Genomic DNA, 16775 nt, shown 5'->3' with positions numbered 1-16775 from the left:
TAAAATGAAAAATTCATTTATGGATTTGGAGACACAAGAAAAAAATTCAGCTTACTGACATTAAAAGAAAGCAAATTTTCTCCTCTATTAAAGATATATTTGCAATTTTGTTTCAATGATTTTCAAAAATGAAGGAGAAAGGAATTCGATTGTGATTTTAATGTGTATTGGATCTAAATAGTAAAATATATCTTCTTTTGTTGTTATTATAAAATGTTGCATATTGAAGAGAAGTTTTATCACTACAATCTTTTTCAATGATATGCACAAGGGTATGAATGCAATAGAGCGACACAATCTTTAATAAAAAAGTATAAATTTTCATAAAACGTTATAATTATTTTTTATTAGATTTGCATTGGAAGAATAAGAGTGAATAATGCAGCGACAACAGGAATATAATATAATTGTTGTATTCCGCAGCTAATAAGCTCACATGGGCGTAATGCTGACTTGGAAATACCTCTGGAAATTAGAAGATTAACAAATATCTGTGTTTTGTTCTGGAAAAGAACACCACATTTGAGGCTTACACAATTGAAGAATGCTTTTTCTCCAATTGATGAAACACTGGAGGGAATACTTATTTGTTTCAGGCGTATGCAAGATTCAAATGCATGACGACCAATACTTATAACACTGTTGTCGACGAAGACAACAAATTCAATGAAAACGCTGTTTTTAAAAGCGCTGTCAGCAACGCCTTCAAGTCTTTGATCAAAGCTGATGTAGTTATCTTTGCATGCAGGAGCATGTAGATATACATGGCTGAAGTTTTTGTCATATATTGTACTTTTGTGGCAAACAAGAAGATTGCTGGAAAAGTTACTGATGTATGAAAGGGATGTGCAACTTTCGAATATCTCTGGGAAGATTTTATAAAGGCTACATGTGGATGGTATATCAACTCTCTCAAGATTAGTGCACCCGCTGAAGCACCGTGAATACAATGATTCAACACTAAAAGGAATGAAAACATGAGAAATTGATGTTCCGCTGAAGCATTCACTACCAATGGAGATAATGTTTTTAGGAATATTAATTTCTTTCATATTGGAACATCCTTTCAAAAACATAGAAGGAAGATTATAGAATGAAGTTGTATTATCTTCAAATGTTATAGTACTAATACCACTATTCATAAAACATCCAGAATCAATGTTTTTGAAGTTCTTTTTTACATTGAACATAGAAAGAGAACTACAACCAGAAAATACATTTATTCCGAGGTATATATCACATGTGCATTCATCAAATGAAACATAACTCAAAGAAGTGCATCCAGCGAATGCTGAATCCTGAATTGTCAAAGTAACAGTAGTTGATGAAAAAGAGATGCTAGGTAAAGTTGTTACTTGCTTAAATGCTTCTGGATGGAGAGAAGAGAAAGTTGATGGAAATCTAAACTCTGATGAAAGTTTTGTATTTGCAAATGCGGACATCTGAATTACCTTTAGTTTTGGAAAATATGGAATTGATGTCAAACTTTTACAATCTTTAAATGCACTAAATCCAATAGTTTCTAATTCTGATACCCCATCACATGAAATCGTCTGGAGATTGCTTAATTGAAAAGCAGATTCTTTTATGATTTTTGTTTGACATGGAAGAATAATTGAAGTTGCTGATAAATCAAGTAATGATGAGATTGTTGAATTGTCTTTAGACATCAATAACATCTGTTTATCAATCTTCATTGTTGAATTACCCTTGAATGTAATATTAATATTTATTGAATTTAAAGGAAAAGCTCCTCCGCCAATTGATGTCAGATTCCCTGGAAGAATAATTTTATTCAAAGATGAGCAGGCGAAAAATGCATATGAATTAATTTTTGTAACATTATCTGGTATGTCAATTGATGTAATTGCTGAGAAATAGAAAGTATAACTTTCTATTATAGTTATGTTTGGAGGCAATTCAATTTGTTTAAGATATCTTGTCTCATAAAATGCAAGTTCTCCAATATATGTAACAGTTGGAGGTATTATAATGGAAGTGCATTTTGCACATATGAATGCTCCGTTATTAATATCAGTCACATTCGAATTAATAACATATGTTTGTGTGGAGTTCGGAGCGAAAGATAAAATTTTTGAATAATTTTTTGTGTAAACTGCACAGTCATCACTTATATAATATTTATTTTTTGGATGAACACGAATTATAGTTAATGAGAATACTTTATAAAGAAATATCCCACTAATCGATTGTACAGACTCAGGAACTTCAAATTCGACTAATTTTGTATATGAAAATACACAAGAATCAAGAGAGAGAAGTTTCGATCCATCTTTGAAATTAATTGATGTTAGTGATTCAGCTTTTGTGAATGCATGATCTTTCATTTCAACGACCGAATTTGGTATTATTAATGATCTTATTTTTGTTTCTGAAAAACTATACGATTCAATGTTTTTCAGTCCTTCTGGAAGGTAAAGTTCTTTAGCAGAAGTACAAAACGAAAACGCTCTTTCACGAATAATTGTAAGTTTTGTACAAGATGACAAATCAATTCTTTGTAACTTTGCACAATTATAAAAAGCATATTTCCCAATAGTAGTAAGTTGTGGATTAGATTCAAAACTGAATGATACTAATGTTTTTCTTGAATATAAAAAGCAATAGTCATTTTCATTATTTCCATAGATTTCAATGCAATTTCTCGAAATAATGAGATCTGGATCAGGCATATTGACACCTTTGAGAAGTGTTCCTGAATTATAATAGAAATCAGAATGAATATAAGTCATTTATAGGTAAGTGATTTAAATATTTTAAAAGTTCAATACAATTACAAATAAAGCTCAATTTGATTAAAGGGGAAAGTTTAAGCTTCTATGTTAAGAAGCCCTCAGTGCAATTACAGAAATTTAATCAAATCAAGTTTTTTTTATAAACGTCACTTTTTGAAAGTAGCAAATTAGTGTGAATGAAATTCACTCACCAAATATAGATTTTCTTATAAATATTACTAACTCAAAGTAAATCATATGAATTTTATGGCTCCCAATATACCTGGTATTGCAGGTTTAATTTCATAAAACAATTGTCTTTCCTGAGATATTGTTTGTTTATCATCATTGTGAATTTGAGCACTTTTTGTAAACTAGTTTGTAAACTTTGTAAACTCGTGATGACGAATTCTCCTTCAGAATGCTCTCTTTTTCACGAGATTTTCGCGACAAACTGGGTTAAAGATGATCCAGAATTTGCCGAAGAGTTAAAACATTATGAAAGCGCTATAAAAAGACTCATGGCTGTTGATATTGACTTAACAACCTTCATAAAAGAACAGCCAGTCCTCGATTCAGATCAATTATCATCAATCCCTGTTATAGAATCTATCGGAAAAACAACAATTATTGCGGAAATTCGTATTGCAGAGTCAGGAGCAGGAGCAATTTTCCAAATATACTCGACTAATATACCATTAGGAGCCATTTTCAAATCAATTACTTTAGAATCTGGTCAACAAATAAGAACTGCAACAGATACTGATTTATCAAAAGAATTTCTCGAAATTAGTATTCCATTTACTCAAGCAACGAAAGTTAAGTGCGCATGGGAAAACCCAATGGTTAGACTATCTCCTGCGCTATCTAAAGTTATGCAAACTCAAGTTGCCTTGCCTGGAATGGTTTCTCTCAAAATTCTTTCCCATATAGAAGCAAAACATCTCGTAAATAATGGAGAGATCAAATCCGATCCATTCTTAAAGTCAATTTTCAATCTTGACGTTATTAAAATGGAAAATCTCGGACAGTTGATAAATTCGAATTTAACACCCATGGAACCACTTACTTTCGATTTACAATTCCCTTCGTCAAGGAAAGCGTTCTCAATTCACTTTCCTGTTATGTCGAATGAAAGTTCCGGACAGTTTAGGCCAATTCAGGTCGACGTTGCACCTATTAAAGACCCACTACTTGAAGCTTATAGATGCAAGGAACAAATTTGCGCGGCGGATGCATTTTTAGATAATCCCCACGCATTTGCTGAAAATGAGGTCTTGTTAGAGTCTAGACTCACTGATGTTCCGGAATTGTACTCATCTACTTTCTTGTACGACCAGCCTTGGGTTCTCAAAGCTTCCGAAGATTATCTCAAGACGCAGAACTATAAAGTTAGAGCTCAGAAGAAATAAAACTTGTTTCATGAATAAAGATATTAATTTTGTTTATAATTCATGATAATTTTTTAGAAAAAAATTATTTTCTCAATTTTTCAAGCAAAAAATTAAGAACTGAATAGTGTATGTTCATAATTAGCTTGATCATGGTTTAAAAATAAACAAAATTGTCCTCCACTGTATTGCTACCTCAATTGTATTTGATAAATCTATTGAATCTGTTCTCTAGTGTTAAATGTCAATATCCATTTGTAATTTTGGGAGTCCGCATCTATATCATCTTTGAAATGCTCAAAAAATTACAAGACTGTAATGTGATCTCTTTGAATTTTTTGGATTTAGAGGTTAAATAAATTAACGTATTGCACCAATGTGTTATAACAGGTGTTGCGAGCTTGAAGTCTAAAACTTTTTTAAAATTTGATTGGTCAAATAAATTGTACATTATATCAGCATTCTAAAACAATTTTTAAAATCGAGTTTGGAAATTACAAATTTTTATAAAAAGTGACAAAAAGCGCCAAATAGCTCAAGAACTCCATCTGAATTTTGAGGATATTGCGTTGCACATTAAAGATTATCTTAACGACAATAAGCTATTTGACATCTTCGAAACACAAGATATCAAAAAAATCTTGAAATTTTCACATTTAACTGCAGACGATTTCATTACTCTTCTTCAACAGTCAAATTATTCAATCAAAGCAAACAAATTATATTCGTGTACTCGTAGTACAAATATTTCCATTAAAAATTTCGATGAAGTCATATCAGTCCTTAAATCAGTTAAAAAATACATGAAACTCAAAATGTTTGATGGAATTATTGACTTTTTAACTCAATTTGATAAAAAATTGCAAAATTCTACAAAGAAATCTGAAGATCTTCTAAATACAACTAATAATCCAAAACAAAACATTGAAAAAGAGATACAATCGCTTAAAAATCAAAGCAAAGCAAAAGAAGAAGAGATACAATCACTTAAAAATCAACTCAAAGAAAAAGAAAACCAAAGAAATCAAATAATTGAAGATGAAAAATTTTTATTAAGAATCGAAAAACTTAAGAATTCTTCTGATTTTCGCATGATTTACAATCTCTTGGATGAAATTTCAAAGAAAGGAAGACAAAATATTATTTCAATAGCATGTCAAAAAGGACTTTGTGAAAAATATTCAAAAGAATACCCTTATGGAAATGTACTTCATCAAGCATGTTATAAAGGAAATCTCGGACTTGTTAAATCCCTCATTGAAAATGGATGTGATAAGGAAGTAAAGAATAAAGATGATTATACTCCACTCATTTTTGCATTAAGAGAAGGTCATCTTGAAGTTGTTAAATATCTTATTTCTGTTGGATGTGATAAGGAAGGAAAGAATAAAGATGGTTATACTCCGCTTATTTATGCATCAGAAAATGGCCATCTTGCAGTTGTTAAATATCTTATTTCTATTGGATGTGATAAGGAAGGAAAGAATAAAGATGGTTATACTCCGCTTATTTATGCATCAGACTATGGCCATCTTGCAGTTGTTAAATATCTTATTTCTGTTGGATGTGATAAGGAAGCAAAGAATTATGTTGGATGGACTCCACTGCATTTTGCATCAAACGAAGGTCATCTTGCAGTTGTTAAATATCTTATTTCTGTTGGATGTGATAAGGAAGCAAAGAATTATGTTGGATGGACTCCACTCATTTGTGCATCAGGAGGTGGTCATCTTGAAGTTGTTAAATATCTTATTACTGTTGGATGCGATAAAGAAGCAGGTATTAATTGTGGATGGACTCCGCTCATATATGCATCAGAAAATGGTCATCTTGAAGTTGTTAAATATCTTATTTCTATTGGATGCGATAAAGAAGGAAAGGATAAAGATGGATGGACTCCACTGCATTTTGCATCAAACGAAGGTCATCTTGCAGTTGTTAAATATCTTATTTCTATTGGATGTGATAAAGATGCAAAGAGTAATTATGGAAATACGCCACTCTTTGGACCAGCATGGAGAGGTCATCTTGAGGTTGTTAAATATCTTATTTCTATTGGATGTAATAAAGATGTAAAGAATAATGATGGAGATACGCCACTCATTGATGCATCAAAATGGGGTGAACTTGAAGTTGTTAAATATCTTATTTCTGTTGGATGTAATAAAAAAGTAAAGAATAATGATGGAAAAACTCCACTTATTTGTGCGTCAGAAGAAAATCATGATGATGTTGTTCAATATCTCAAATCTATTGGAAATAACTAAAATTATCAAGAATTCAAGACGAATAATTTAATTCTTTATAAAAGCATTTTAAACTAAAGTATTACTTATGCCACAAATAATACTTCCCTTTGTATTTGATACTTATATATTCACTTCGGATTTTCACAAATTTCTTCGATTTTATATTTAAAAAAAACATACCCTGTTTAGAATGTTAGAATTAAGCATAATTACACTAAATTTACACTTTTCCGACGTTTTGTCAGGGGCGCGAAGCGACCCAAAAATGTCGGAAAAGTGTAATTCTCAGGTATATGATTATTTTTGCTTTTAATGCCGAACAGCATTTGAATCAAAAAATAATCGTATGTCTGAGAATTTCCATTTTTGTAAATTATGACCCTCTAAATTTTTGATAAAGAATTTTCAACCTTCTCTAATTCCTTTGATTAATAGTGAAGTAATATTTAATGAGAGATTTTGAAGATCTTATTTTCTCCATAAATATATGATATTGATCTTCCTTATTCAAAATTTAAACATATAATTTTCCTTTATGTTTTATATCTTATTACTCGAAAAAAAAAAAAAAAAAAAAAAAAAAAAGGTAGTGGGGCTTCCAGGCACTTCGTGCCCTCTAGCCCTGAAGATGTTTAGTATAAATGAAGTTTTTATTCGGAGGGCTTCCAGGAGCTTTTCACAAATTATATATGTTTTCATGTTTTGTCACTTTTCTGTCACTTTTCGGGTAAAAACATTTTTATTATTATATATAAATGAATTTTACAAAACCACCGTTACCGTTCTTTGGAAATAAGAGTAGATGTAAAGATATTATATTGAGAGAACTTAAGAAACTACCGAATGGTCTAACATTTGTAGATTTGTTCGGTGGAAGTTTCTATATATCCCATTTATGTCATACAATATTCCCAGACTCAAAGATTATATGCAATGACTTCGACAACTATATGGACCGTCTCAAACATATACCAGACACAAACAATATATTGAAAGAGTTAAAAGAAAAGATACCTATAGGTAAGATGGAACGTATACCATTAGATAACAAAAATATTGTGAGAGAGGTTTTGAAAAAAGCAGAATATATAGACTGGGATAGTATATCTGCTAGACTATTATATAGTGGTGCTATAAGAGTTCATGACATTGAAACACTTATGTCAAAAGTTTTATATCTTAACTATACAAATGTTTTCAAAGAGGACATAGAAAAATATATTGAGGGTATAGAGTTTGTGAGATGTCATTGGACAGATTTGTATGAAAAATATAAAGACAAGGAAAATGTTTTCTTTATAGTGGACCCGCCGTTCTATAACACATGGGATTTTCAATACCAAGTAGACTGGACTTTGAGAGACTCTTTAGAAACTTTAGACGTTTTACATAACCATCCATGCTTTTACTTTACATCCGATAAAAGTGGTTTGGAAACCGTTATGAGATGGTTAGAGGACATACATGACTATGAGTTTTTATATGACAAGATAGAATATGAGAGAGGTCCTATAAACCGGAGAAAGTGTCATAACAAAGAAATTTTACTAGTAAGTAAATGTGGTTTGAAATAGGACTACTTGTTTTAGGTTTTTTCCATTGTGTCATTTATTTATTTGACGTGGCAGAAAGATATAGAGAATATGAAGATGAACCAATGCCTGCAAATGTTCAGCATATGTACTCGTAAGAGATATTTTTATCTAATATTAAATGGACGCACAGAACTTAGCGAATGCACAGCAACCCGGACAACCAAACCCAGAGAATATTCCAAATGAAGTTAGAATACAAACTGCAATGGCAAACTATGGTCAAGTGCCAACAGATGTACAAATGCAAACTGCCATGTCAAATGACGCTGCGTTAGGTTTGCCACCATGGTATGCAAATATGAGATGGAAAGAGTTTTATACAAACCCTGAAGTGGGATATAAACAACTTTATGCAGATGACGCGAACACAGGAGTTGACCCAGAATATGTTTTCTACCAGAGGAGAAACAGAATGTATGAGCTCCAGTTAAAGAATGCTATGGAACTCAACAGGAAACGTAAGAGACTAGGCGGACATTAGATTTTTACATATAGTAAAATGGGTTTCTTCAGTAAGATAGGAAACTTCTTTCGAAATGTTGGAAGAGGTATATGGAATGGAATAAAAACCGTAGGAAGAGGAATTTGGAACGGTGTCAAAAATATTGGTAAAAGGGTAGGTCAGTTTGTTGGTATTATACCTAAAGACCCTGAACCAGAAGAACAAGCTCCTGTTATACAACAGCCTGAACCTGCACCACAGTCAAGTTGGCAACCAAATCCAACACCACAACCGGTATATTAAAAAATTATATTTTTACCGTTCGATAGTAGTTGTATATGAAACTAAGTTCTAAGTAAAACACATGGTATAATGGAATTATTCTTTTTCTTCCATCTGTAGTAAACCATACTTGAAAGTCTGAAATACTTCCACTTGGTGGTTCGTATAACTTTGTAGGTTTTTCGTAAAAATCATTTGCCAAGCATAAGAAAGAGTTTTGGGCGCCAGAAAATGAAGCATGAACAATAATAGCAGCTGGGTCGAAAACATCTTTAAATAAATATGGTTCATCTCTTGCATATCGACTGTAAATATTTGCTAAAGGAAGTTCGACTTTCTGATTTAACATTCTTTGCAAATAATACCATGACATTGCAGTGAATTCTGTATATATTTGTTCGTCTTTCTTTGGATTGTCTTCGTAGATTTGAAATGACACTTGTGAATTTTGTTTGTCATATACAATTCTCACATAAAGTGTGCTCTCGGTATTTGCATATTCATCAGCATATTTTGCATAACATGAATTTATTTTATCTTCTATATTTTTTAACGCAGTCTGTAGAGAAGATGAAAGGTCAACTTGTATTAGCTCAATTTCTTCCCACATTTTTCGTTTCCCTTCAGATATATAATCTATATGAAACCTTACAATAAATGGAAAACTTTTATCTTCTACAGACACAAACTTCATTCTACGAAAGCCAATAGCTTTTGTGACAGATGGGTCTCTTAGCCATCTTAATGGGTAGTCAAAACGATAGCCTTCATGCTTTACGGTCTCTGTCTCAAACTTTTGACCGACATTAGTAAAAAGTTCATCTAATGGTTTAGTTGTAGCAACTCTTGAATTTTCTTTTTCTATTGAAAGCATATTTTATCTAGAATAAAAATGTCAAATGAAACAGCGTCTATGAGAGAAATACAACACAACCGACAACTCATTTTGCAAGCTCTAAATAAGAACACAACAAACTTTTCAAACTATTCTAAGATATCTGAGTCATTGAAAGAAGGAAACTTAAAACTGACATTAAACCCAATGACAGATGAGTTTCTGTTTCAAGACAACAAGAACCATACTGTTTGTATAAATCCAACAAAAAGAACTTTAAACGAGAAACCTATAGATGAACTTCTTTTGAAGGCAGATATTGACAACAAAGCTGACAAAGAGTATGTAGATGCAACAAGAGACTATATTCTCGCATGGACAGATAGAACATACCCACAAAAACATCATACACATAACATCTATGACGTAGATGAACTACCAGAAAAGTTAGATGACAAAGCGGATAAAACATATGTTGACAATAAAATGTCAAGTGAAGTGACAAGAGCTGACAAAGAATATTCTAAAAAGACTCATACACATACCATATCTGATATTACAAACTTACAAGAAACCTTAAACAAGAAAAGTGACGTTGGACATACACACGATTTCTTCGCAACTGTTGGTATAGAAAATATTGAAGGAACGGTTGAAGAAACTGGGGATGTATTAAATTGGAAACCTCCTAACTTTCCACAAGGTTTAACATCGGAGGATGACATAACGACGATGAAATACATTAGATGTGGAAATGTCTATGTCATGGAGGATGAAAACAAAGTTAAATTCACTGCTCAAGATTTATATGATAAAAAAGCTGACAAAACAGAGCTTCAAACATTAAAGACAGAAATACTTCAAACAGTATATCCTATAGGTTCTATTTACACGTCAATGAACTCTACCAGACCAGAAGTAGTACTTGGTCTCGGAACTTGGACTCAAATAGTCGACAGGTTTTTGTATTGTGCAAACTCTTCAAAGGAAACAGGTGGAAGTAAAACGATTTCAGGTGAAAACTTACCTGCGCATAGTCACTACATAGATTTAAGTACATCTCAAGCAGGTTGGCATAAGCATAGATTTTGGGATTGGTCAGCAATGAAAAAAGGTAAAGGATATGATGTTAAAGACAACGTTCAGTTTGCTATAAATTGTTTCTGGGTAGCACACAGGGAGAAGGAAACCATACACATCGCGTTTCAGGGTATACGCAAACAACGGGACAAAGTAAAGAATACATGCCACCTTACATGACAGTTTACGCATGGTATAGAATTGCTTAGTCGTCATTTTCAACTTCTTTAGCATATTCGTCAGGAGTTGTCTTATATTTGTTAGGAACTGTCTTTGAAAGTATACCACCTTGAACCTTAACAAGTTTGAAACGAGGTCTGACAATAGTAGTTTTATCTTCTGCTTGCAGTGTGTACATTTTGCCATGTTTGCCTAAAACTTCATAATATTCTCTTGTATACTTTCTTCTATTTTTACGAACACGAATGTGAGTACCTGTCGAGTTCCCATTGTTGTCATAGTCAATAGTATTTTCATATGGGTCGCGTTTAGGTATTTCTATTTTTACTTTGTCACCTTTCTTAAGTTTGAAGCCCGGCATTCTTTCTTGTTTGTCTCTTTTGACTAAACTATTAAATATATAGTCTTTCTCTAAGTCAGGGTTGTTTTTCATTTCTTCGGGGGAGTGGTTTCCCAAACCTTTTTGTTTACGGTTATTGTAAATATTTAAAACTTGTCTCATCTTTGCCATGGAGAAATGTCTATATTTGTCGTCATATGACATTTCATTTGCTTCACCACCTTGTGGTTGGTTTAAGTCTCTTAAGATTTTTATACAACTGTCAATGACACCAAGAGCAGAATGGTTTTGGTCGACAATGAAATATTGGTTTACATTTTTTGAACGCAGATAGTTTTTTACATTATCTGATTTGAAAGAACTTTCACAGTCAGATGTCAGTTTTGTTGGATGGTATTTGTCAACGAATATTGTCAAAGCAGTTTTCACATCTAAAATATTTTTGGACCATAATGGTATGGCTTCACAGTATCTTGTGTTTTGACCGACAAATATTAGCCAGTATGGTGGTCCATCTTCTCTATACCTCGGAATGTTTTCCAAGATATCCATAAACCAAGCATTTGGTGTTGAACTAAAGATTTTTATCATGAGTGCTTTCTTTGTCGCTTTAGAAACATAGGGGTCCTTGTTTGGATTCGTCATTTTTTACCCTATAAGAAATGGGTTTATTTGGCGCATTAGCAGGAGTTGCATCCAGATTTTTGCCCGCAGTTGGAACAATAGCCAGAGGTGTATTTGGAGTTGGAAGGAAGATTTTGAGTACATTAGGTATACTGAAAGAGAAAGCACAGCCTATTATACAAACTGTACAGAAAGGTTGGGATGTAGCACGAGATGCAGCAAATCTTATTCCAAATCCTGAAACAAGAGGAAAAGTTCAAGGATGGATGGACAATGTAGGAAGAGAAGCAGGAAACTATTATAACAAAGCAAATGACTACTATAACCAAGCAGGGCACTATATGGACCAAGGTGAAAGATTCTTTAACAGAGGATATAACCATGCACAACAGTGGGTAAACAACAACCAACCGCAACCGCCTCAAACGTGGGGAATGTAAATTTTTTTACTGAGATGAAATGAACAATACAGCATTGAGACAAATGGGTTCAAGATGGATTTGTCGACTTCCAGCAGTTACACAACCACGTGTTTGTCAAGTCCTCCCTATACCTCAGGAAGTTTTAGACCGACTTAAAAAACCTAAACAACCAGTTGAAAACAAACCAAACTAAAATTTTTTACTGAGATGAAATGACCGAAGAAGTTGAAACGGTAGATTTGACACCACAAACAAAAAGTTCAGAACCATTGTCAAAACCTGTCAAAGAACTTACAGATGAAGAGAAAAATTCAATAATAGAAAGTGCCAGGTCTGGAAATACAAACCCTAACTACAAAGTCACTTTTCATAGAAATGGAACGGCAAGTATCTCAAAAAAGAAACAGACTCTCACAAATAAAATATTGAAGTCTGAAGGAACTAAAGAGACAGCAGATGGAAAAGTTTACTTCACTGACGAACAGTTCATTATAGAACATCTCATTGACTTAGAGTCGAAATATTCTAAACTTTACAACAAACACAAAAAGTTGAAAGGAAAACAAAAACAGATGGCATATGATATTTACGAAGATGTTAACGACACAACCATACCTGCAAGTGAGGTAAGGTCAGGTGAACCGAAAAGTGACGAAAAACCGATAGAAGAAGGGAAGCCAAAAACTGAAGGGGAGCCAAAACCAAAGTTTAGTCTGGAGACTAAACCAAGTCAACCTTCATTAGCTGGTATGGGTTGGCGTCAAAGACTTTTGGTAGCAGGCGGTTATGTAAAGTAAAGAAAAACATATATTTTTTAAAAAATATTTTTTTTATTTTATTTGAAATGTACGCCGATTTTGTTGGAGAAGACCGTTGGGAAACTTGTTTGTTAGATGAGAAATATGAAATTCACTGTTGTGAGTCATTTGAAGTCAGAAACAAAAAGACAAAAAGAGTTTTAAGCGAATGGGAGCGAAATGACGGATATGCTCTTATGGATATGAGTGGAAAAAACTATTTTAAACATATTGTCATTGCAACTCATTTTATACCGAACCCTAACAATTTACCTTTTGTAGACCATATAAACCGTATAAGAAACGACAATAGACTTGAAAACTTACGTTGGGTCACTCGTTCTGAAAACAATAAGAACAAAGGCAAATTTGGAGATATAGTATTCGAATTTGTCGACGAACTAGAAGATGAAGCAATTGAAATTACAGACTATGGCAAGCATACGTTTGAGTTTTACTACTATAGCGAAGAACAGGACTCTTTCTACTTTTATACCGGCGTAAACTATAGGAAATTACAAGTATGTTTTACTAAGGCGGGCTATGCTTATGTAAACGCTAGAGATACAGATGGAAAATACGTTAGACTATATCTTAACAAATTCAAGAAGCTATATGGCATACCATTTTAAAACGTTTTTAAAACAATATATTTTTACATATATTAAATGCTTCAGGTTGAAAAACAAAGAACAAAAGTAGCAGATACAAAACCGTTAGACTATATCTTTACAAATGCCGGTAGGACTATATCAGATGAAGAAATTTCATCCGGAGCTTACAGGTTTGACTATCCAGTTCGTTGGCTTCAAAGTCCTTCAGATGCAAAGGCAATAGGATTTAGAAGAGTTTTGTTTTCAAATAGAACTAACGCGTTTATGTTCGCAGTATATTTTCATGGGCAGTATGAAGGTTCTGATGGTCTAATAGACAAATTTGACGAAATGAGAATCTTTACAATTCGTTCAGACGAAAGTCTTGAGAAAACTCTAAATGACTTTCAAACTCAAATAAACAAATACTACTGGGAATTTCAAGAAAAATACCACTCTTTACTAAATGGAACATACTATCTGAAACTAGAATATGACAAGATGAACTCCACCGTTTCATTTCAAAAGATTGAAATTAACCCTCCAAGAGATACAGAGTTTTTATATTGGGGAGTAGACAAACGTTCTTGGGCACAATTTCTTCGGTTACTAAACCAGAACGAACCATTACCACCAGATGGTCCATTTAAATTGATACTTCCACCAGCAGATTTGACAGTTTATAGAAACGTGTTTGACCCTCAAAATGTCATGTGTCATGCAAGTTTCAGTTCAAGCAACAACAGTTTTCTATGTATCGGTAAGGACTTTTATGACTTTGCTTCTAAATTCTACGAACCACCTAGTAACAGTTTCTCTGACTTTCAAGTTTGGTTCACAACAAATGGTGTGCAGCATATAATACCATTGTACTATGACTTTTATCTCGAATTGTCTTTCATATATAACTACGGAAAAGTGCTGAAAAAGTATTGAAAAATAATGTTTATGTTAGCATGTTAGATCTAACACGTTTTCTAACCTCATTTCTAACCTCTTGAATTTTCATGAATTTCCTTAAGATAGAAAAAAATATATTTTAGTTTTATTTTTTTAAGTTTGGTCATCCTTCACTGTATGACAAATATACTATATTTTACTTAAAAATATGCAAGCGGCTCATAGCTCAGTGTATGGGCTACCTCGCTACAGACGTCGAAGACCTCGGTTCAAATCCCGATTCGCGCAGGTTTTTTCCTTTTATGCAGTGAAATTTCATGTACATAGGTTACTTTGGTGTTAGACCCTAGTGAAGAAAATAGAACGATATAAGTTTACATTTGTAAGGTTACTTTGGTGTTAGACCCTAGTGAAGAAAATAGAACGATAGGAGTTTACATTTGTAAAGTTGGACGATAAAAATCTCTGCTACTAGCAGTACTGCTACTGTCAGTAAAAGTACTGCTACTGTCAGTAAAAGTACTGCTACTGTCAGTAAAAGTACTGCTACTGTCAGAAAAAGTACTGCTACTGTCAGTAGCAGTACTGCTAGGAGCAGTAAAAGTACTGCTAGGAGCAGTAAAAAGGAAAATTTGAGAGGGTTTTCGACGATAAAGTACTGCTACTGTCAGTAAAAGTACTGCTACTGTCAGAAAAAGTACTGCTACTGTCAGAAAAAGTACTGCTACTGTCAGTAAAAGTACTGCTACTGACAGTAGCAGTACTGCTAGGAGCAGAGATTTTTATCGTTGTGGTCCGATGGTTAAGCCACAAACGAATGTCCGACGTCCCACCAAAAAATATTTTTTTATTTTTATTGTAAGAACAGAAATGTCAGTCGAAGCAAAAACGTTCACGAACAAATCTAATGGCGAAACATTCACAAAAGGCACTTACAACGGTATTGAAGTCTTACGTAGAGACAAGGATGGTTATATAAATGCAACAAAGATGTGTCAGCAGTTTAGGAAAGACTTTAGAGAGGTTGTTGGAAAATAAGTCCTGGAAGAGTATTTTAAGGCATTTTGTGAAGAATATACCAACCCGCGGAAAACGGCGGGTTGCTTTTTATACAAAGTTCATGCAGGAATTCCGGATAAATCAAACAGGTTAGAGGAATGTATGTAGACCCAAGACTCGTAAACTATATTGCAATGTGGGCTTCTCCAAATATTGTATAGCAGTTGGAAAAATTATGGACTCCTAGACAAGAAAGTTCATGAGAAGTTAGATGAAGAAGAACTTGAAGATACAGTAGAGAATGCAAAACCTTTGTTTGAAGAAGAAGTTAGAAAAATGCATGAAAAACAAATAGAACATGAACGTGAGATATGTTCTGGTTATAGAGATTCTCCATACGAACTAGACCAATGGGAACAAGAAGATTTAAAGAGAGAATTTAGAGAATATGAACTCGCTAAGATAACATTAGAAGCTGCAGAAAAGAAGTTAAAAGTTTGGGGTCGTTTTGTACAAAAATATTGTGAGTAACTGAACCATTTTTTTTCGACAAAAATATATTTTAGGGTAGATGGTTAGATCTAACATGTTTTCTAACACGTTTTCTAACATGGTCTAAAACTCTTGAATTTTGTTGCTGAATTCAATAAAAATATATTTTATGTTAGAATGTTAGATCTAACATGTTTTCTAACACGTTTTCTAACATCGTAGAAAACTCTCGAAATTCATGAGTTTTGACACTTTCATAAAAAACATAAAAAATAAAGTTAGTTTTTTTAAAAAAATATTTTTTATTTTTATTGTAAGAACATGTTAGCAACTACAGCACCAAACTCGCTAGTTATGAATCCAACTTCAATGTTAGTAGAGATGAAAAACTTCATTCCTTCTTCATATACTTTCGAAACAAAAATCCAGAAGATAAAGCAAGAACTTCTCCAAGGAGATTTAGACTGTAGTGCGAAAGATGAAACAAATGAACAGTATCTTTATGAAATGCAGGATATTATTGACCATCTACCTAAACTTCCTGAAATACAACAACAAAAGCTTACTATTCCTGAATTCGATGAAATAGAAGTCAAAGCAACTGACTCGGTAGAAATAAAGAAGTTCATACGAAAGGTAAACTATGAGTTTCTTGGATTTCATTGCAACCACAAAGTCATGGACAAAGACTGCGATATGGTATATAAAAATGTTTCTGACATATATAAATCTGAAGAATTTAAGACCTACGACAACTTTGTTTCGTTGGTTGCAAAATGTGTATGGCAGATAAGAGATAAAGATAGAAGAGGTAAAGTA

The 16775-nt window shown here is 33.0% G+C and overlaps 12 protein-coding genes and 1 pseudogene across 13 annotated transcripts, besides 1 other annotated feature; 10 read left to right on the top strand and 3 right to left on the bottom strand.

Moving 5' to 3' along the window:
• Positions 1-277: 277 nt before the first annotated feature.
• TVAGG3_0431660 (regulation of response to stimulus) lies at positions 278-3004 on the bottom strand (the record flags this gene model as incomplete). The annotated part of the gene is made up of 1 exon (XM_001313164.2): positions 348-2753. The coding sequence occupies one exon, from the start codon at positions 2751-2753 to the stop codon at positions 348-350; it is 2406 nt and encodes an 801-aa protein (XP_001313165.2).
• A 132-nt stretch (positions 3005-3136) lies between these two features.
• On the top strand, positions 3137-4303 carry TVAGG3_0431650 (SWIB/MDM2 domain family; the record flags this gene model as incomplete). Its single annotated transcript, XM_001313163.1, has 1 exon — positions 3137-4147. One exon carries the CDS (start codon positions 3137-3139, stop codon positions 4145-4147), a length of 1011 nt encoding a protein of 336 aa, XP_001313164.1.
• A 358-nt stretch (positions 4304-4661) lies between these two features.
• TVAGG3_0431640 (ankyrin repeat protein family) lies at positions 4662-6465 on the top strand (the record flags this gene model as incomplete). Its single annotated transcript, XM_001313162.1, has 1 exon — positions 4930-6393. One exon carries the CDS (start codon positions 4930-4932, stop codon positions 6391-6393), a length of 1464 nt encoding a protein of 487 aa, XP_001313163.1.
• A 467-nt stretch (positions 6466-6932) lies between these two features.
• Positions 6933-16775: part of a mobile genetic element that runs on past the window's edge.
• On the top strand, positions 8089-8451 carry TVAGG3_0431630 (uncharacterized protein; the record flags this gene model as incomplete). The annotated part of the gene is made up of 1 exon (XM_001313161.1): positions 8089-8451. The coding sequence occupies one exon, from the start codon at positions 8089-8091 to the stop codon at positions 8449-8451; it is 363 nt and encodes a 120-aa protein (XP_001313162.1).
• TVAGG3_0431620 (uncharacterized protein) lies at positions 8720-9568 on the bottom strand (the record flags this gene model as incomplete). The annotated part of the gene is made up of 1 exon (XM_001313160.2): positions 8720-9568. The coding sequence occupies one exon, from the start codon at positions 9566-9568 to the stop codon at positions 8720-8722; it is 849 nt and encodes a 282-aa protein (XP_001313161.2).
• TVAGG3_0431610 (phage tail repeat-like family) lies at positions 9587-10766 on the top strand (the record flags this gene model as incomplete). Its single annotated transcript, XM_001328537.2, has 1 exon — positions 9587-10766. A coding segment is annotated over one exon (1180 nt), but the record flags the coding sequence as incomplete, so codon positions are not given.
• On the bottom strand, positions 10815-11774 carry TVAGG3_0431600 (uncharacterized protein; the record flags this gene model as incomplete). The annotated part of the gene is made up of 1 exon (XM_051233796.1): positions 10815-11774. The coding sequence occupies one exon, from the start codon at positions 11772-11774 to the stop codon at positions 10815-10817; it is 960 nt and encodes a 319-aa protein (XP_051103526.1).
• Positions 11792-12193, top strand: TVAGG3_0431590 (uncharacterized protein; the record flags this gene model as incomplete). The annotated part of the gene is made up of 1 exon (XM_051233795.1): positions 11792-12193. One exon carries the CDS (start codon positions 11792-11794, stop codon positions 12191-12193), a length of 402 nt encoding a protein of 133 aa, XP_051103525.1.
• TVAGG3_0431580 (uncharacterized protein) lies at positions 12213-12368 on the top strand (the record flags this gene model as incomplete). The annotated part of the gene is made up of 1 exon (XM_051233794.1): positions 12213-12368. One exon carries the CDS (start codon positions 12213-12215, stop codon positions 12366-12368), a length of 156 nt encoding a protein of 51 aa, XP_051103524.1.
• On the top strand, positions 12388-12972 carry TVAGG3_0431570 (phage tail repeat-like family; the record flags this gene model as incomplete). Its single annotated transcript, XM_051233793.1, has 1 exon — positions 12388-12972. The coding sequence occupies one exon, from the start codon at positions 12388-12390 to the stop codon at positions 12970-12972; it is 585 nt and encodes a 194-aa protein (XP_051103523.1).
• TVAGG3_0431560 (His-Me finger endonucleases family) lies at positions 13020-13604 on the top strand (the record flags this gene model as incomplete). Its single annotated transcript, XM_051233792.1, has 1 exon — positions 13020-13604. One exon carries the CDS (start codon positions 13020-13022, stop codon positions 13602-13604), a length of 585 nt encoding a protein of 194 aa, XP_051103522.1.
• Positions 13641-14501, top strand: TVAGG3_0431550 (uncharacterized protein; the record flags this gene model as incomplete). The annotated part of the gene is made up of 1 exon (XM_051233791.1): positions 13641-14501. The coding sequence occupies one exon, from the start codon at positions 13641-13643 to the stop codon at positions 14499-14501; it is 861 nt and encodes a 286-aa protein (XP_051103521.1).
• TVAGG3_0431540 lies at positions 15336-15995 on the top strand (annotated as a pseudogene). The gene has a single exon. A coding segment is annotated over exon 1 (660 nt).

This window comes from Trichomonas vaginalis, chromosome V, assembly GCF_026262505.1.
Source record: "Trichomonas vaginalis G3 chromosome V, whole genome shotgun sequence".
NCBI lineage: Eukaryota > Parabasalia > Trichomonadida > Trichomonadidae > Trichomonas > Trichomonas vaginalis.
The sequence above is the reverse complement of the archived record's forward strand: the minus strand, read 5'-3'. Positions and strand labels throughout refer to the sequence as shown.